Source organism: Coffea arabica, chromosome 2c (genome assembly GCF_036785885.1).
Source record: "Coffea arabica cultivar ET-39 chromosome 2c, Coffea Arabica ET-39 HiFi, whole genome shotgun sequence".
In the NCBI taxonomy this organism is placed as follows: domain Eukaryota; kingdom Viridiplantae; phylum Streptophyta; class Magnoliopsida; order Gentianales; family Rubiaceae; genus Coffea; species Coffea arabica.
The window spans coordinates 69,414,242-69,433,132 of record NC_092312.1 but is presented as its reverse complement, the minus strand read 5'-3'; the positions used below and the strand labels follow the sequence as shown (position 1 = coordinate 69,433,132).

The 18,891-nt window shown below is 35.2% G+C and overlaps 1 protein-coding gene across 2 annotated transcripts; it reads right to left on the bottom strand.

Moving 5' to 3' along the window:
* Positions 1–2,268: 2,268 nt before the first annotated feature.
* On the bottom strand, positions 2,269–18,056 carry LOC113727582 (branched-chain-amino-acid aminotransferase-like protein 1). 2 transcript variants are annotated; one of them, XM_027251825.2, is made up of 20 exons: positions 17,641–18,055; positions 16,145–16,243; positions 14,790–14,861; positions 14,107–14,199; positions 13,660–13,797; positions 12,714–12,772; positions 11,804–11,906; positions 10,912–11,085; positions 10,687–10,787; positions 9,685–9,739; positions 9,431–9,517; positions 9,239–9,290; positions 7,931–8,016; positions 6,593–6,646; positions 6,033–6,116; positions 5,504–5,575; positions 4,743–4,823; positions 3,987–4,022; positions 3,234–3,377; positions 2,269–2,688 (listed from the first exon to the last, which is right to left on the bottom strand). In XM_027251825.2, the coding sequence occupies exons 1-19, from the start codon at positions 17,728–17,730 to the stop codon at positions 3,249–3,251; spliced, it is 1,665 nt and encodes a 554-aa protein (XP_027107626.1). In that variant the 5' UTR covers positions 17,731–18,055; the 3' UTR covers positions 2,269–2,688; positions 3,234–3,248. The 2 variants fall into 2 exon arrangements, with proteins under 2 accessions (XP_027107626.1, XP_027107627.1); XM_027251826.2 differs by lacking the exon at positions 2,269–2,688 and adding an exon at positions 2,715–3,051 and having other exon boundaries at positions 17,641–18,056.
* Positions 18,057–18,891: the final 835 nt, after the last annotated feature.

Sequence of the window (18,891 nt, the reverse complement as noted above, 5' to 3'; positions counted from 1 at the left end):
ATAATTGTCATCCATGTTCATGGGTAGAGCCATGCTATGTTGATGGTGGCTGTCAACTTTTAAAATTATGATTGTAACTTGTAAAAGTTTCTATTTTTATTTATTTGACTCACATTTGCACCCTTGAATTTAAAAATACTCCCTTTATTTTTTTTACATCGCCCCCCAAAATTTTTTTATTTTTCAAAATTTCCTTCCTACTTTAGGTTGCTCCTCAAATTAATAGAAAATTTTGCTCTTTTTTTGTGAGAAATTTTACTTTTATCTTGTAAGTTCACAAATTTACCATGGAGTAGAAAAAAATTTTTTTTTTTAAAATTTTGACTTACTATTAGTGGTACCTAAAAATCATTTTGTTAGAATTCTTTAGTAACATGTTCCTCTATTCTTATGGTTGGAAGCCTAAGATGCACCTAGTGTGGCTTATAATGGAACAAAAATGGTGAGTTGTATTGTGTTACTCACAGTGGAAATCTAGCAAGATTGCAATTGTTGGCCGACAATTGTTTGCCGTTGGTTATTTAAATATGAATTTTATTGTGTTTATCATGATAGGGGAAATCCAGCAAGATAAGCCATTTTTGGGCGAAATTGGAGCTTCTGGTCACGCGAAATCACCAGGTCCACACATGATCAATTGACCGTCCGTCGGTTATTTGAATTTGATGGTCAGCTTCCCCTAATTTTAAAGGTTTGGGATTATGAAGAAAATTCATATATAGTATTTTCTTTCTTTGATTGGTCCCAAAATCGATAGTCTATCTCCGAGGAGATCTTGTCTAGTGGTTAAAGTTGATTCTTTACGAATTAAATGTGTGCATTCAAATCGCATCCCTATTCTTGCTCACTGCTTTTTAAATTCCACCCATCTTCGGCTATAAATTTATAAAAATTAAAAAATAACGTAGGCAGGATTAGTAATAATGTTTTCCAACCCTCCCACTTATTATTTTTTGTGAACTCTTATCCACAGTTGAGGATGCAGAAGCAGGGGCGGAGGGAAGGGGGGGGCCAGGGGGGGGCAACCGCCCCCCCCCTCCAATTGTTAAAAAAAAAATTTTCTAAGTAAAAAAAATTTTATTATATTGCTTTGTCCCCCAAATATTGATAAAAAATTTCACCTTGCCCCCCCCTCCAATTGTTATAAAAAAAATTTCTAAGTAAAAAAATTTTTATTATATTGCTTTGCCCCCCCAAAATATTGATAAAAATTTCACTTTGCCCCCTCTCAAGGACCCAAACAATAATGTTTGAAAGTTATTTGGATTTGGTCCAAATAACAGAGACTCGCCCCCCTAATTGCAATTCCTAGCTCCGCCACTGTGCAGAAGATTGTCTGGACCAGGATTCACCCTTGTCAGCCTCATCAGCCATCAATTTGAAGGTTTTCACGTTTACGCCTGTATTTAGCTATAAACAATGTCTAGTTGAACCTTGTGCTATAGGAAATTAGTCAAATTCCTTTTCTTTATTTTTATTGGGTTTTACATGTTAGTGCAATCAATATTGTCAAACTTTATCCTGGACATGTAAAAATGTTTTTTAAGATTATCTTATTATTATATTTTTATTGGATGATAGAAATAGTTTTAGAAAATGGCGTACTTTTCTGCCCTCCGCTCATAAGCGTAAGTATTATTATCTTTTAGGTGTTTATGATTCCTTTCTAGTTGGTTTTGAATCTCTTGAGCTAATTCTGTAAAGGAAAATCCTGCTCTAAATGACATATTACTTATATGACAAATACAAAATAAATGATGGTCTGACACCGTAATTTTAAAAATTTTTATGTTCGTATCTATGACTTAAACGTGCTGATTTTAAAAATTCTCGTATTTACATCTATTGCTTTTATATGCCGCGTCATTCAGTCACTCTTTATGATTGAATTCTTTTGAAGAGAAAAACTTGACAGCATATAGTTGTGAGTGAAACTGAAAACACATTCGTAATTTTACAGTTTTTTAAAATTCAGGCGAAATACGAAGGATGCTACTACTAAAGCCTTGGTGTTAAAGTGGTTCTTGATACACAATATATGCGAAACATTTCATGGAAAGTATTTCAAAGTTTATTCAGATTCTTTTTCTTTTCATACAATTTGGGGTGGAGAACTCAATTCCAAAAGCTCTGGTGTCATATCATTCTGGGATTTTGGAGTTATGGTCTAACAATCAAAAACAAAGAAAGATTTAGGAGAGAATTTCAAAACCTTCATTTTCTTTGAAAAGAAAAGAAAAGAAAAAAGCAACCTAAGAAGGAAAGGAATGAAACAGGAAAGAAAAAGGATTACTGTCAGGCTTTCTATTCAACAATATATAGGGAGGGCACAAGATCCAGTTTGTATGGAAGTATATAAACTCCTCGTTCCAAATAACAGAGTTTGACAGTAGAAATAACTTCTTTAACGAGTTCAAAGCTTTATCATTGCGACAAAGTAGGCAAACCCACCTTAATAAGGTACAAAAAGATTAAAGAAACAGAATCCAGCTACAAAATATAGCTCTGTGCCGAAATTTCCAGTAGATTTATCACCCCTGCCATCTCTTATTTCTGTCACAAATTAAACCTTATCAATGATAAATTATTTCTGGTGACATTTGCTTCAGCTCCATGCTTTCAGCTGCTACATTGAATCAACCAATGAAATGCAATTTTTTTGGCCGAGATCTTGTCAACCTTGGCAGCCTGCCCCAATATGTTTTACGAAGGAATTGATAAAAACAATAATTAGTAGGCAATAGGCAATGAAAAAATAATCTAATCCCAGCAAATCAGCGAAAAATTCACGGTATTAAAATTCCCTACTCCCTAAATTTTTTTAAGCCCCATACAATTTACGCGACCATTAATGAGATGTTTGACTCATTTACAGCTGTGTACAAGCAACAAGTTGAGTTTCTAAGAATATTTGCTGAAAGCCAATTATAGAGAATACAGTGGTTTTAGTTCTCCTGAAGAAGTGGAGGAACTAGCAGGAATTCATTCAATTTCTCCAGCTTCCAGAATCAAATCTTTGATTGTTTGAGCTACTCATCTCTCCTCCCTCTACTGCAAAGATTCACTTGTTAACTTTTGTTTTTAAAGAAGAAACTTTCCACAAAATTTCTCTTTCATTAAAAACTTCCACATGAGTCAGTTTACATCACGGTCTTATTTCCAGAAAATTCACAGTTTATGTATTAGTGGAGAAAAGTCTAAAGACAATGCTTCTTGCAATCTAATAGACACACCTTTAGAACCTCAATTCAGGTTTTCTGATAGGTTGGTATAGAAACACCAGACTCTTCAGTCAGCTCCTTGTAAGCATTCTGCAATCTTTGAGTCACAGGTCCAACTCGGCCATCACCAACTATGCGCCCATCAATTCTAATAACCTGGTCCAGGTTCGTGACATTACATCATTCATCAACATAAGCAAAACCAGCAGCATACATTATTAAAAAATGATGCACAGGATTTTGATGATTTTAGATCTTTCATTGTCTAATTACAAAATGACGCGTGGTCTGACGCTACAATGAGTATATTAAGAAGATTTAATTGACTACACTACAATGAACATATTAAGAAATCAAGATTTTGAACAGCAACCCCTCTTAAGTAGTAGATGGATTAAATGTGACATCAATTCAAACACCATTTTGAGCTGCATTTCTAACAAGTGCATTTTAGTATTACCCAACCATATAAAGCCAATTTGGATTTTGACAGAATATGTAGCTATAGGAAGAACAAGTTAGCCTTCTATTGCCACCCAAAGAACAGATTACAAACCAAAGTCTTTTGATGAATGCCTTAGTTCAGTCAAAGAAAAATTGAAAACAATAAAAAAAAATGACAAGAAGCTGGTGATAAACAATTGAAACAGAAAATTCACTAGATCACAGAATGCCACACTGATTAAATGATGAAGTTTGTTTATTAAAAGGCTATAAAGATGATGTTAGTAGTTCGTACTCAAGGATATGAAAACACAGACATACCGGGCTAAGCTCTCCCACGGTTCCAGTAGTCCAGACCTGGAAGCAAGACAACTAGTTAGAACAGCACACTGTCCAGGAATGAAGCTTAAAAATCACAATGTACTTGAGAGGTGATAGGATTTAAGAAGGTGATGGCAAGTTTCAGAAATTTATCATTAGTCGGTTGATGTAGCAAGGATTGTTTCATCATTTTGCCAGTTTGATGTGCATCATCACAAGTGTTAAATGACAGAAAGAATGGAACCGCAGAAGAAGACAAAAAAGGGTTAGCAAACCCCTTGCTTCATCTTTATGCATAGGAATATACTACTTCCTGAAGGAGTTCCAGCCACAGGAAAATAGAAAAATAAGCTAACTGTGACACTTCCATTTACTGAGTCATGGTGCCAGGATGGTCATGCAAGTCAAACTAACTTTTGAAAGGGTATCCAAACATTACTGGCCTAAGTTCCTCTGAATCTTGCAGTTACTTGTAAACCTCAGTGTGTAAAAGAAAGAAGGATGCTTTTTTATATTTCCGACAGAAATCCTCACGTATGTGTGAAGAAGTATATGCAACCTTTCGCAATGGATATCATTAGTGTAAATATGAGATCAGTCCTCTTGATGAGGTTTTGGCCTAATAGAATAAGCTCCACCTTGGTAATTTCTTAAGCATTCACAAACTTTGCCAAGCTCAAGATTCACTATAAGAAAGCAGAATAGAAAATTTCTTAATGGGATGTTCAGCTAGTATCTAGAAGAACAAAACCAGACCTCATCTGCAGTATGAAATTCGGATAAGCTAAGACGCCGCTCCTGTATTTCCAACTGCTCCTTTACCACAAGGTCAATAACCTGCAGAACTTAAAGAATATTTACGATCAAGCATATGGATACCGCAAAATTTACCATTACACTTAGCAAGCAGATGTCATAAAGCATTTGCATGAGATGGCAACATGTGGAACTTTGTCCTTTCATATGCTAACCGAAGATATTCATGATTTTATCTGGGTCTAGTCTATATGGAGTTTATATGCTTTAAGATAGGAACCCTTACAACCATCCTAGCTGTTCATGGCTTATACAGGACTACTACTATAACCATTTATCTATAGTATGATAAAAAATGTTTCTGTAGGTGTTACTGTCCAAGAAATATAAGCCACATCCATAAGAGTCATGCAGTTGCAGACATCCCAAAACAAATATCAGATCAACAATAAGAAAAACTATAGGTAACAAGTTCTGATTACATCATCATTGAAGATGAAACATTCATGAGAAGAAGTAAATGGCCATGCAATGCTGGTTTTCTGGATGTTCGAAAGCAGACACGCGCCAACTGCATACAACTTTAGCTTGCAAATTGGAAGAGAATGCAAAACAAGCATCAACTGGTGCCCTGCCTTACTAATGTTTTGTGTCTTTATGTGTTAGAATTGACTTCTGAGAAAATTAAGATACCACTCCTGAAATGTAGATAGATCCCTTTCTTCAGAATTTTACATCCAACAGAATATTATGGAGCTTACCGTTGCTCGAGTCACCCCAGGAAGACAATAATCAGCATGAGGTGTCAGAACACGACCTTTCTTGACTAAGAACTGCAACAGTAACATTACAATACTTCATCAGGAAACCAATCAGAAATTTCTCTTTTAAATAGTTCAAAGAGGCATGAGAAAAATTGCACATCTGGGAGCAACTAGACTACCCCCTAACATCGTACAAACACAGTAGCTTTATTAGTGCAGAGCTGGTGGGTATTAATAGACAACTAGAAACAAATAAGGCCGGCTGCAACAAGCCTGGACCTGATAATTGCCACAAAACCCAAGGACCCACATGAAGGGGAGGGAGGGGGGGGGGGGAGAGAGAGAGAGAGAGAGAGACTGAATAGAGTGAATATGTTATCTAGGATTGACAATTCCTCATGCTGCGAGCTCATCTCTAGGAGGCTCCAAGAAAACCCCATTAAAGAGAAAAGGAAGGGGAGGGGAGCCAAAAAAATCAATAAAAACCAAGAGAAACAAAGGATATGCAGCTGGCATATAAACTTACAATATTTGTAGCGTTTGTTTCTGACACATAACCATCTTTATCGAGCATAATGGCATCATCAGCCTTGGCGTTATTCCCCTCTATCTGCACCAAATTGGCAACACTAATGTATCATTGTTGCATATCAACAGGAAAAGTATGGCTTGCCACCCCATTCCTTTTAATGAAATTGTTGACTGGACATCTTTTTACCATTATTCTTCTCCATGATTGAATGCTTCAAAGTTTTCTTTTTTTCATTCTTCCAAGTTTGCTTTTCAGTTTGAAAATATGTCAATTTTCAAAATACAGCAGATAAAAAAAGACCATTCGCATTATTTTCTTCCTGGTAACAAATTCGAATTATGATACAAAATGAAACAGCATGAGAGAGAGAGAGGGGCACGAAGGTAATTACTGAAGAGGAGTTCTCTGATATTATATGTACATCGTGTTGCATGATGTGACATCTTAGTCAAGAATAGGATTCCAATCATATGAAGTTGACAGGAAAAACATTGGATTAGGTACTTTTGTTATCTCTTTCAAGAATAAGTTGCAGACCTGGAATAAGATTATACCTTGGCAAGAACATTGTTAAGAAGGTTGTTATGGTGAATCTTGGAATCCAGATTCTGCAAAAGTGAACATTGATTTCATTGTCACATATAAAAATTTAGTCAAAGGAAGCTTTTGCATTATGATCTTTGGAAAGATTGTTTATCAATATTAACTGTAGACGGAAAGATGGCACAATTGATCATTTTTCACCTATAAAGTTTTCTAGAAGATGAAAGACAACACCGCTAGCCAAGTATATAACTAGATGATGCAGTAAATGAAACATAAATGTTAATGTGGTCACCTGGGAATCAACTGCTAGACTCTGTAGAAGTTATTCCTAAGGAAGAAATACGAGTGTACCAACAATATCATCACAAAATCTGAAGAACTAGCTTTACATCAGATGATCTAATTACCACAGCAAATCTATGACATGGAATGCCTCTGATATTGTGGTCTACATCCATCATTCTTGTATATTTTCTTGCCAGTAAAATTGCAATGTAGGTGGTGCAATCTTTTGTCAATGGATATGATACATCTGTGGCTGGAAGTAATGGCCGTTTTTGGGTTCAGGTGAGCTAATGACAACAATGGTGGCGATAATATATTAAAAACAACAGGGATACACTTTCCAACTTAATACATATTATAACTAAGATAAGGAAAAATTCTTATTCATATTAAAAAATTTTATATTTTTCCCAATTCAAAACAAGTTCCATCCAATGACAAGGAGCATCAACAGAAAACAGGACAAACAGGCTTCAGTAATTGCTTGTCTCAAGCACTAATGGAAAAAAAAAATAGTCCTAATTTATTAACAAATAAGCTTCCATATTCGGCTGATTATATTGAACTGAATTTAACTGGCATAGAGCGAATTCTTTGTGAAACTTGCTGATGATAGCCACATGTTTTGAATATACCCCAGATGGATTTTCTTTCCCATATATCTATTCAGCAGATGAGTTTGAGTATCAAACAGAATATTCTGACAATGGAGAGCCACACAGAGTGCAGTCATGATGTTGAAGGAAGCACGTGTTTGACATTAGGTCACTGAGCATAATGCATGATGTTGCAAGCAAGCCAGAAATACAATGCTCATGGATAATGGGATCAGTATAAGAAATTACGATGCCAGATGTCATATGTCATAACATAAATAGGGACAACACGAATACTCTGATGATTAAAATTACACATGCTAGTCCATGCATAACTCCAACCCCTCTCATGGAAAACAATCATAATTGTCAAACCCTTTAATTTGTTGATGAGATCAGTTCTAAATGAGAGAAGAATATGGCATACAGTAGAAGGCAACAACAAAAACCATTTAAAAACATTACATTTGGTGAATTACGACGTGTGGCTGCTGTCACCAGAGTTATTCCCCTTGTATTATCATACACTGGCAGTTTCCACTCAGCAAGCACTGCCAAAACACAAAGGAGACAATTACAGTAAAGTAAAATAGCCAATATGCTATATTAGATGCCTTAATTTAGGATTGGTTCTCAAGCACATCTTATGGCAAAATTTTCTGCTCATGTAGAGTAACTGCCAGAGCTAATTGGAAAGGCAAACTTGGAAAGAGAAATTTCCTGTAAAGAATCAGATTGTTGCATTTTTTTTTTTTTGGAAATGAAAAGTGACAAAGTAGCTGATACATTAACTAACATATTCCCTCTAAATGCTATAGATGGTGCAAATATATGAGGTGGAGTTCTCTCAGAAGCAACCTATCCTCAACAGCACATGGAAACTCTATCAGTCAGATGCCAGTATACGAAAAATTGTTAGTCACGGAGCCTCAACAAGCTCTCTCAGACTGTTTATCAAGATGCATATCTTGCATCTTTTAGTCTGGTTTGAAGGGTTTGAGGACCAAGTAATAATTTTAAAAAATATCAAAAATTGCCTAGGTCATTGCCAATACCCAAATCCATGGTCAGTTTGTCAAGAAAGGCAACCCATAATCTGTTGTGGATTCAGTCATTCTTTTAAAAGATTTTCGGTTGCATAGGTCTCTATGGTGTAAAAATAAGCTTCCATGAATGGAAAAAGTTGTAGGCTTCTTCAAGAATCAGGGAAAAGTACACAGCCTAGACAATGTTTGAATTGCAAATGAAGCTTGCTATACCTCATTGCCTGTCTCACAGGTTTTTTTTTTTAATTTTTTGTTGACAGTCTCACATGTCAGAAGTAACTTGGATATATTATGGCACTAGCAACTAGTTAACTTGTAGAACTTGTATCATTATATCATTCCTTCATAATGTTATAAAAAATGGAAGTGTTAGACCAAAAGACATCAAAAACAACAGAAAATTTTGAGGCACAAATGTAATGGTAAAAAACAACTAAATAGAAATCTTTTGGATATTCAACTGGGCAAGAAGGCTCAACTTGATGATCTCCTTATGGAATATGTTTTATTTGGTTTAAGGAACATATAGATATATAAAGGAGATCAATGATGATTCTTCAGAAAGAACAAGATACCAAGAAACACACAGAATTCCAACCTAGTACCACACCAGCAATTCTTTTAAAGCAACAATACCATGTAGTAACCAAAATAAAAGTGAGATACACAATAATTAGAGCCATGCCCTTGGCAGATAACATCTATGAAAATTTTAAGTCCATCATACCAATCAAAGTACATCCATAAAGATTGAATGCTGGGCTCATTCCAGAGGTAACCTGTGAAAATCAATAAAATGTTAGTCACAAAGTTTTAGTAAATTTGTAAATAAATATTTTCACAACAAAAAAGAAAACGGACGCTTCTATATAGTAAATCTCCACAGTTACAATGATAAAGATATATGAGAAGTAGAAACCTTCTTGCCACGAGTCATAGTTAGTCGGATGTGTGCATTATCAAACATCCCATTATAGATGAGAGTTTTAAATATAGCTTCCTTAACCTGCATAATGTAGCAGAATCACTCTCAAGAATTAACATTTTTCAGCATCAGACATTCAAGGGTATTTTAGGTGTTCTATTATGGTAAAATCCCAGTAGAGTTGTTTACAATTATAGCTTCATAATGCCAGGAGATAAGAAAATGAAAGAAGTATATTGAGTCATCACCTCGTCACGAGTTGGTACGTTGCTGAAAGCTAAAGCTTTTGCTGAGTCAAACAATCTGACAAGAGACATGAACTTAGTAATTTAGATTTCTTTATTTACTCTGTTAAAATGGTCATCTTTTACTCCTACAAGGCATTCATCCTTAACACTACACTGCATAAATCCAGAACAAATTTTGAACCAGGCAACTTAAATAAGAGATGACAAAAACTCACCCTTCTATTATACAATCATACAAGCAATTGCACTTCTAAAAAGAATGCCAACTACATTACAGGAAGTATGATTGTGGATTCAGCTAGGTTGGCTTTATGCTACCAATTTAAATAAGAAATGATAAAAGGTCAGTTTTCTAGTAGCAATCATAAAAACAAAATTTGCTCTTGTGCAAAGAATGTGAACTACTTTACAAGACGTAAGATTGAGGATTACATTGCCTGTATGCTACCAATTTAAATAATTACAAGAATATTATTTCAGCAGAAAAGACATTACATTCAGTAAAAAGTATAACAAGTACGAAGGATACCAACCAACAGCTCATTTAGACATCACCAGATTTGAGAAGCATTAGCCACTCAATTCAAAAACACTCACTTCTGCGATGGGTGAAAGGAGAAGGATTCAAAAGAGTGATGCAAGGATCAAGAAAAAATTGCATCAGTTTCTTCATTTAGCAGTTACAAATTTAGTTAATTTTTTCCGCTTGTCCATTATCGAAGCTAGTATACTCAAGGAATCATCAGCTAGAAGAAAGATATTTTGATCTAGCAAAGGCGCTAAATGTTTATATATTAAATTTTAATAAAGAGGTTAGAAATCAAATATATAAAATTAATCATCCACAAACATAGTCAACCATTTTTGACAATTTTGTCAAATCCTTAGTGTTTGTAGTTTGAACCCTTCTGTCTCTGTGCAAAGTATATTACAGTAATTCAGAAATGCAGGTAGTATGAAAACCAAGTATTCCAAAAATTCTGTTAACTTCATTTAACTAACCTGTCCAAGTGCTCCTCAAGCTTAAATATCTTTCCTTTATACACCCGCAGCCCCTCCCAAACTGCATCGCCACCTTGTACAACTGAGTCAAAGACTGAAACCTTTACAATTCCAGTAGTAAGGGTCAGATTCATTAACCTTGAAGATACATTAATCACTAAATAGGGTTTATTTTGCATTGTAATTTCATAAAGTGTTTTCCTGCCAAGTTCCGTAAAGAAGTACCCTTGCACTCTCACGAGGCACAATTTCATCTCCAACCCAAGCAAGCAGCTTCTCATTAGCAGGAACAGGAAGACTTGGAGGAGGCAAAGAAGACCTCCGTTTTACTCGGTGCCTAAGCATGTTGTAGAAAGGCAAACTCTGCTCCAGCAGGTCATACAGGGGTTGTGGAAGGGGCTGAAAAAACACAAGAAATATAGAATCAAAGGAAACTAGAAATGGTTTTCAGAGATTTTTAAAGCATTGTACAGATTATCCGCTATTATTCTCCAATGCACGTGCATATTGAGCTAATAAAATTAAATGGTCATCTGATGATTCAGTGTTGCCCCTTCTATATCTCATGCTAAGAATGGCACTTCTAATTTCAAAATCATGCTTATAATCTAGCATTCTAAATCATACGAACAACAGAATTCTCAGCTGTTTGAGGCACTGGTTATTCTATAAACAGATCAACTCAAGGAATCTCAAGTTTAAGAAACTCCAACTCTCACTTTCTAAACAACTATTGAAGCATAAGTGTTCATATATCTAACAGGAGAACAAGATAATGCTAGTGACTTGTGTATATCTGTCATAATGCTATGAAAGAGTAACAGAAGAATTAATTAAGAGTGAGGTAATCCGAAAAGCCAGTACAGAAAGTGGAAAAGAGAGTAAAGATGTTTAGATTAAAAAAGGTCAGTAGAAAGATTTGTCAAGCTAAAATGTCGACACATGCAAACAAGTTGGATTCCAGAGAACATACTATGGCATCATAAGTCTAAGATTCTGTAAGCTTCCAACTCAAAGTGCCTGAACACATTTGAGGAACAACACTTGAGCTATCCCTATAAGTCAATATATAATATTGGAAGCCACTCAAAATGTAGTTGACTGCAATACTACCTACCGAAGGATACTTTGTATTGGGTGTGAAACATGTTGATTCACGTACACTTTTGTACCACCATGGGGCCCACAAACCATCAAAGGATTTTGGTCCAGCTTCCCATCTACAAATACAAAGATTAAATTGGTCAACAGTCAATATTAATATTATCTTCCGCAACTACCATAAGGCATGGCATTCAATTAAAAAACAAAGAACAACGTGGAAGCAGGCGCAAAAATAAAGCCTATATTCTGCATTAGATAGAGTAATATATTATCAGACTTTTTGCAAGATAGGAATCTGTATATATGCCTGTTTGTATGTGCATGCATGTGGATCTATTTATCCCAAAATGAATTCCTGAGTATACATGCTTGTTTTGCAAATCTAAAAAGTTTACCGAGAAGACTACTAAATAAGGTCATAGCTGTAAAATGCATTAAGGAATTATCTTCTTGACTGAATAACCTTTTGGTATCAGAATTTACGTGATAATATAGTTCTACAATGCCATAATATTAGTATATTCTGTGGATTCTCAGTGACATTTTATGATAAAATCAAATATTTGTGAATCCCAGATAATAATGTCACGTAGTGAACAGTTTCTGCTGCTTGATCAATGCCAATTTTATATGCAGTAATCTCCAAAAGGCATGTACTTCCAGATATTTGTGGTGTATGTCTACAAAGAAAACAAAATGGATTGACCCAACTCAGAGGACCAAGAACATGTGCGATTCAATTTCTTTTTATCCAAGAACATGTATCATTCATTTTGTCCACATCACCTAACACAAATCAAGCTGTTTGTTTCAAAACTGAAGGATGAAATACCAACTTAACATAATAATTTACAATGATGTTTACTAATAATTTAGAAGCAAAGCTTAAGAGCGAAGGTTGTTTGAGCATCGCTTTGGCTTACTTAAGCATTGAATCTTGAAAAGGAATGCCAAGATCTTCACAAAGTCCACGTAAAGCAAACTGCAGAAGGACAATAGGCAACAAAAATGTTTACTTAAAGGAGTAGAAGGATTCAGCTGTTCAATATCAGGTAATAATGTACAAGTGATATTCAGTGCACGCTAATAACTACAAATACGTGGATGAAGATTTTCAAAACTAGTCAAATAAAAGCAATCTTCTATCATCTAACAATCACGCTTTTAAAAGGTTTACATGTTAGCTTAAAATTCCCAAAAATGATGTGAAATGGTTCGGCCATTTTTAACTTTCAAGTAGTATAAGACCTTCTATCAAGATAAAACTCTACTTATTGTAACCAAATTAAAAAGAAAATGAAGGGCAAGGCAGCAAGTGAGAAGAGCAGCATATGAGGGGGAAGGAGAAAGAATGCAACTATAGTCAACCTCTGTCCCCCTAACATAGAACCCCATGGTTCTAAGGAGTAGGCTAGAAGCCCTAGACTAACTTCCAACATGATGAAGCCCATTTAGGCAAGAGTTCCACAATAGATGGAACTGTTTCGGCAGAAACTAGTACTCTAGATTCCACATTAAAAGCTAAAGAAGAAAAGTAGAGTATCTGTTTGTTTTCTTGATTTATGTGTCGTCTCTCACTCCTGTTTTATTCTTTTCTAGGCCAACACACCTATCTTTGTACTTCTTTGTGTAAAATGAAATCAAGATAGGAGCATAAAGAATTTAGTGCCATGACCATCCTATATTATTTAGACCATGGGCCACTTAGTTGGTAATAACCTGACATCCTGGATAAAATCACAATTCAAAACTTTACTTCGGGGGAAATGACCAGAAGGCACAAAAAAGCAGTCAAAGTCCCATATGAAGGAGAAGTGGAAAGACAATGCCTCAAGGAAAACCATACAGAAGGGGAAAATTCTTCAGGACCTCAGGATCCGCTTGCAGTTCTGCCGCATCAATGATTGCTGGAGGCTTTCCCAATTCGCATAGCTGACTGTATATGGAGACCAATCCTGCCAATCCCAGTTCAGAAAAGGATGGGGGCACAACCTTATCAAAGGATGGCTGACAACCAATATAGGAAATCAATTCAGAAAAATGACAATAATAGACAAAGATCTACTCAGAAACAATAACAGACAAAAAAAAAAAGTTGTTGCCATACAAACTTTTACACTTAATCATAATATCTGAAGCATGTTCTCAGGCTTTTGCCTTGAAGTAACTACTAAAATAAACCTGTTAATAACCTATAACTGAACAAAAGTGCAGTTAGATAAGGAAAGAGTATTTTAGTGTGAATTAAAATGCAATTTGCAAAGTAAATCTCAAGTCTAATAGATGAAACTTAAAGGTAATACAGTACATACTCACCAAAATTTCAAGAGGATTCCGGATAAGTATGAAGTGCTTTCCTTTCTTCATCAAATCTTCACTCAAACCAGGTAGAAGTTGTTTAGCCAAATGCTATAAATTAGATGAAGAAAAACACAAATTAGTTCCTACAATTTGATGAAAAATCATCAAAAAAAATCTTATCCTTCAACATTAAACATGATTCTTGATATTGATGATACACAAAACTCAAACATATATTGAATTTCAACAAACTTCAAAGCCAGAAGAAGTGCAAATTGTATCAAAATCTGTGTACATCAATCCTCAGCCCAATATTCTTCCTCGCAGGAATCAGAAGCTGGTCATATATCACTAAGCCTAATTTGTCTTTCCAACTCTTCATCTGCTTTGAAAGGTTTTGTACTTCACATACTCTACTAGGTACTAGTTTTTTAAAAGAAAATATGGAAAAAGAAAAACACTGAGAACAACAATCACCTATTTCAACACCGCCAAAACATAATAACAACAAAACAGGAAACTTCACTGAGTATATTTTCGCATCTGATAACTAGATTAACCTAAAACATGATGCAGTCACATGATGAGAAAATCTTTTTTAATGAAAAATTGAAGGCAAAGAGACCAAAATATGGGACAGATTTGCAGGAACAGAGAGGCAAGCAAAGAGTCTGCAATATGGAGTATCAGAAGACTACCTTACAAAACCGATACTTCTTTCCTCCAGGACCAAAAATAATCTCCCTGACCACCTTATTTCCATCAGATTCCTGTTCATTTCAGAATAACAACTAGATTACAATGACTGAAGCTTATAAGAAGCTCAATAACAAAATAGAACATATGCCATCCTATGGAAATCAAGGTTAATGTAAAGAACCCGATAAAAAAAAATAATAAAAGTAAGAAAGTAAGTCTTTGAAAAATACAGTTGTCTAAGCTGAAAAAAAGTACAACTTTTATGCAATAAACTTCCAACCTGCTCTTGTATGTGCTACTAATTGGCAACTTTTTATGCGTGGAAAGCTTCGTCAAATTATCAACTGATTTAGAGCTGCAAATCTAGTTATCTACAATTTTCAGAATGCAGTCTATGTAATTCGTTATAGTTCAACTTGAGAAAATGAATGTGAGACCCCCGAAGTCCCACATCAAATGTTTGTAAAGGATGTGATTAGTATACAATATCCTAGGTCAATGAGTTACTTGGATTAAGCATTTAGGTCAAGGGTAACAAATAATTTGAATTATACAGTTGGTATGTAATAATGTGACTTCAGCAGGTTTTAGTCCCCAAATCCTAGGTGACTGCATCCGTATAGGTGGTCCAAGAAGACTTCTGTCAGTAATTTATTAATAACAAGATCTTCCTACAATTTCCATTTTCTCTGCTTTATTTGACATGACATGGCGTGAATAGGCCTAAACTTTCATTTAATCAAACCTTACCAATACAGCAATCTAACAAGTGCACGTCTGCTCTACCTTAAACTCTTCAACTCCACCCACAAAGAAGCAAAAATCTTAGCCTCCTAGTAGAGGAATTACTTAGGCATCAATGCTTTAACAAAATTCCTGGTGACCACCATCACTTAAGATCAACACCATAACCTAATATATGTCTCCAATTGCTTCACAGATCAAAATTCTCTCCCAAGCCTGATATACCTGATCTTCAGCTCATCAATGAAATTTTCTTCAGATAGCAACAAGGTCATTGGTACTACACAAACTTCCTCAAGATATACTCAATGCTGAAGTTTGTACTTTTTAAATACCACCTAGAAAGCTAGCTGGCTAAGCACCTCAAAACATTGTATGAACACATAACTTTGCTAGAAGCATAAAATTAATTATCCCATAGTTCAGTAATAAGCACAATCCAGCACATGTCAGCATCACAAGGCAAAGCTAGAATAAGACTAGTAAAGAAGCAAATTCAAACTAGGGGAATAAACTATGAATTTGTACTGCTGAATTTGAGAAGAAACACAATTAAAGAAATGGATTCCGCAATTCAAACTGCACATGCTAGAGCTCCATATGGGCGTACCAACTTGGAAAGAAGTTCTTGTTGGTATGGCCTTTCTAACCCCGTTACGCGCAGGAAATTCGCATATAGTGGTTCATCAAGCACCTCTGTATCATCTCTCTGCGCAAATCAAATTAAAAGTTTACACAAGCCATTAAGAAACAATGATCAACTATCAATAGTACACTTCTCTCCCTCACATAACAATCAAATTATCTACACAGAACTGTGAGAGTGGACTACGAAATCTTTTGACTAATTGGTCAATGAAGCTACACAATCCTGTGATCAGTTGATCTACACGCAACTAAGCTACTAAATTGAATCATAAATAAAGGCATTTGTACTGTATTGTCAGTTTCTTATCTCTGCTGTTTGCTAACAAAGTACTTGTCATGACACTCTAACCACGAAGTTTACTTAGCAACTGAACTTCGTGTTAATGAGGTTGTGAAACCTGAATTCCAGATAGTTTGTTAAGCATATGCAGCCATGAGGTACAATTTTTATCAATTACAAGCATGGTTAATCTTTCTCTAATGTAGCATACAACAATTGTACTCTGGAAGACCACCTGTTTAGTACATTAGTTCTAATGCCTCCTAAAAGAAGTGGGCCATACCTGGACACTTTAATTCCAAAAAGTTCAACCAAGAGACTATACGTGCAAATTTTGCAGAGATGAGCTGATCAAATAAGTTACATTTGGACGAGACTTCTTCATATCACTTTTTGGCATTTTTGGTTGCACGATATACCCTGCTATGAACAGACTGACGTTTTGTGATAACTACAAAAATCTACTTTCTGGTTGTTAAAATTAGAGTGAGGTTATCTCAAGGTCATATCAAGTTTAAAAAATGTTTTTGGCACAGGCAGCTCTCTACCATCTATCTCTCCCTGTATGCCAGCAACAAGTGGATGTGGGATTGCAAAAGTACCCTACTCCATGCTATGAAAATATTAGCTATAGAATTTCAGTTTGGAGGTTGTGGAAACTATCCATACGGGCCAAACAACAGGGGAGGTCACTGTAATTAAACTGAGTAGCTAGCCTGGTGATTAAACAGTTGGGAAGCAACATACATACTTTCAGTTAGCACAAACTAGAATCAATGCAAACACGTGAAATAAACAATTCAAATATTGACTAATGAAATCAAGAAATCCAAGAGAGTGAGACTGGAGACAACCACCATTAGGCCAAAATCACCAACAATTGACATTCTTATAACGCAGTTAGTATTCATTCCACACTCTACATAAAATGTGAACTGCATATCTATTACCAAAACAATCAAAAGCACCACAGAAGAAGGAAAAAAGAACAGAGTAGATGGAAAGAATGGAAACAAATTTGAAAAGGGACTCAGAATAAAGCGAAACAAGACATAATCCGCGTCTGAAAATGAATATATTTAGAATAAAAGAAGGAGAGAGAGAGAGAGACAGACAGACAGACAGAAACATTCATCAATGCCACTATTTCATAAAAGCGGTTGACAAGGATTCAATACCTGGGCAAAAGAGTACATGAGGCTGGTGCTGAGAGACCTGGGAGCAGACCATGAATGAATCACCTCAATTCCTCCATTGTTTTCTGCCATGTTTCTGGTTGTTTTCTTTCTGGGATCGCTGTGATTGGAAAGGAAAGTACAGCGACGAACTGGGACGGGTTCTTGTGTTCTTGAAAAGGATTGAAGATGGTTGAGTTGCAGAGTAGGAGTAATAAATTTTGACTTTTTCAGTGTGCCAAATTACCGCCTTACTGACGCATGCGTGTCCTAATGGTGACCGACGATAGTGCTGGCTTTTTGTTCTTGTCGGACGTCAAACGGTACAAATTTTGCTCGCCGTTGGTTTCTCATATGACTGATGTCGATTTGGTTCTCTTGACTTTTTTCTTTCTCCAGAGGGGAATCCAGCGGTTCTTTCTTGACAAATAAGGGAAGCTACAGTTTCGGTCCAAATGTGGGAAGTATTTGGAAAGAAAAGTCCTGTAGTAAAGGACAATACCATTTAAGCCCTCCTGTGAGGTTTTCAAAATATCAGAAACCTCCCCTAAAATTAATTAGTTTGTAACAAATCAATCCAATTCAAATAGAAAAACAATCCATTTAATTACTCATTGGTATTAAGAGAGAGAAAAAAATTTGACTCCATGGCAGCCCTCAAGTTTTTGCATTAGATAGTTAATTTACTATGCCCAATATAATATCTATTTTAAATTTATCAAATATGAGGGAGTATTAGTGAAATTGCTTACAAAAGCAATTTAAGTGGACTCATTTTTGGAAAATATATGGCTAGAAAGGAAGAAAAAAAAGATATTGATGTATCCTATTCCTCTACCTACTCTCCAGCTAATTCATATCTATGAAATCACAAAAATGCAATTATGAATTATCCAAACAAATTCAAATGATTTTCAACTAAAACAAGCCAGTTATAACAACCAAATGATTCTTGTAAAGGATATAAACCTCAATCAAATAAAATTAACACTGCCAATATTTACCAGGATGAATTGCTTAATATAATTTTTTCAATTAATCCATCAAATGAATCATTTTTTTATTAATGCTAGATGTGTACCTAATCCAAACTTGCGTCATGGACATCAGACATAAAATTGTTTGGATTGTAAATTATTTGAGATATTTTTACTGCAGCACTTTTCGTGATGTGATGTATGTGAAATAGAAAGGTAATTAAGAAGATAAAAAGATGTATTAAAAATTGTAATGATGATGTAAGCAAATATAATT

Excerpts from the sequence above, each read along its gene's own strand:
- LOC113727582 (XM_027251826.2), bottom strand. The coding sequence starts at position 17,730 with ATGGCAGAAAACAATGGAGGAATTGAGGTGATTCATTCATGGTCTGCT. Across the intron at positions 9,518-9,684 it reads ACGTACCAACTCGTGACGAG|GTTAAGGAAGCTATATTTAA; the intron begins GTGATGACTCAA and ends TACATTATGCAG. Across the intron at positions 3,378-3,986 it reads CCGTGGGAGAGCTTAGCCCG|GTTATTAGAATTGATGGGCG; the intron begins GTATGTCTGTGT and ends AACCTGGACCAG.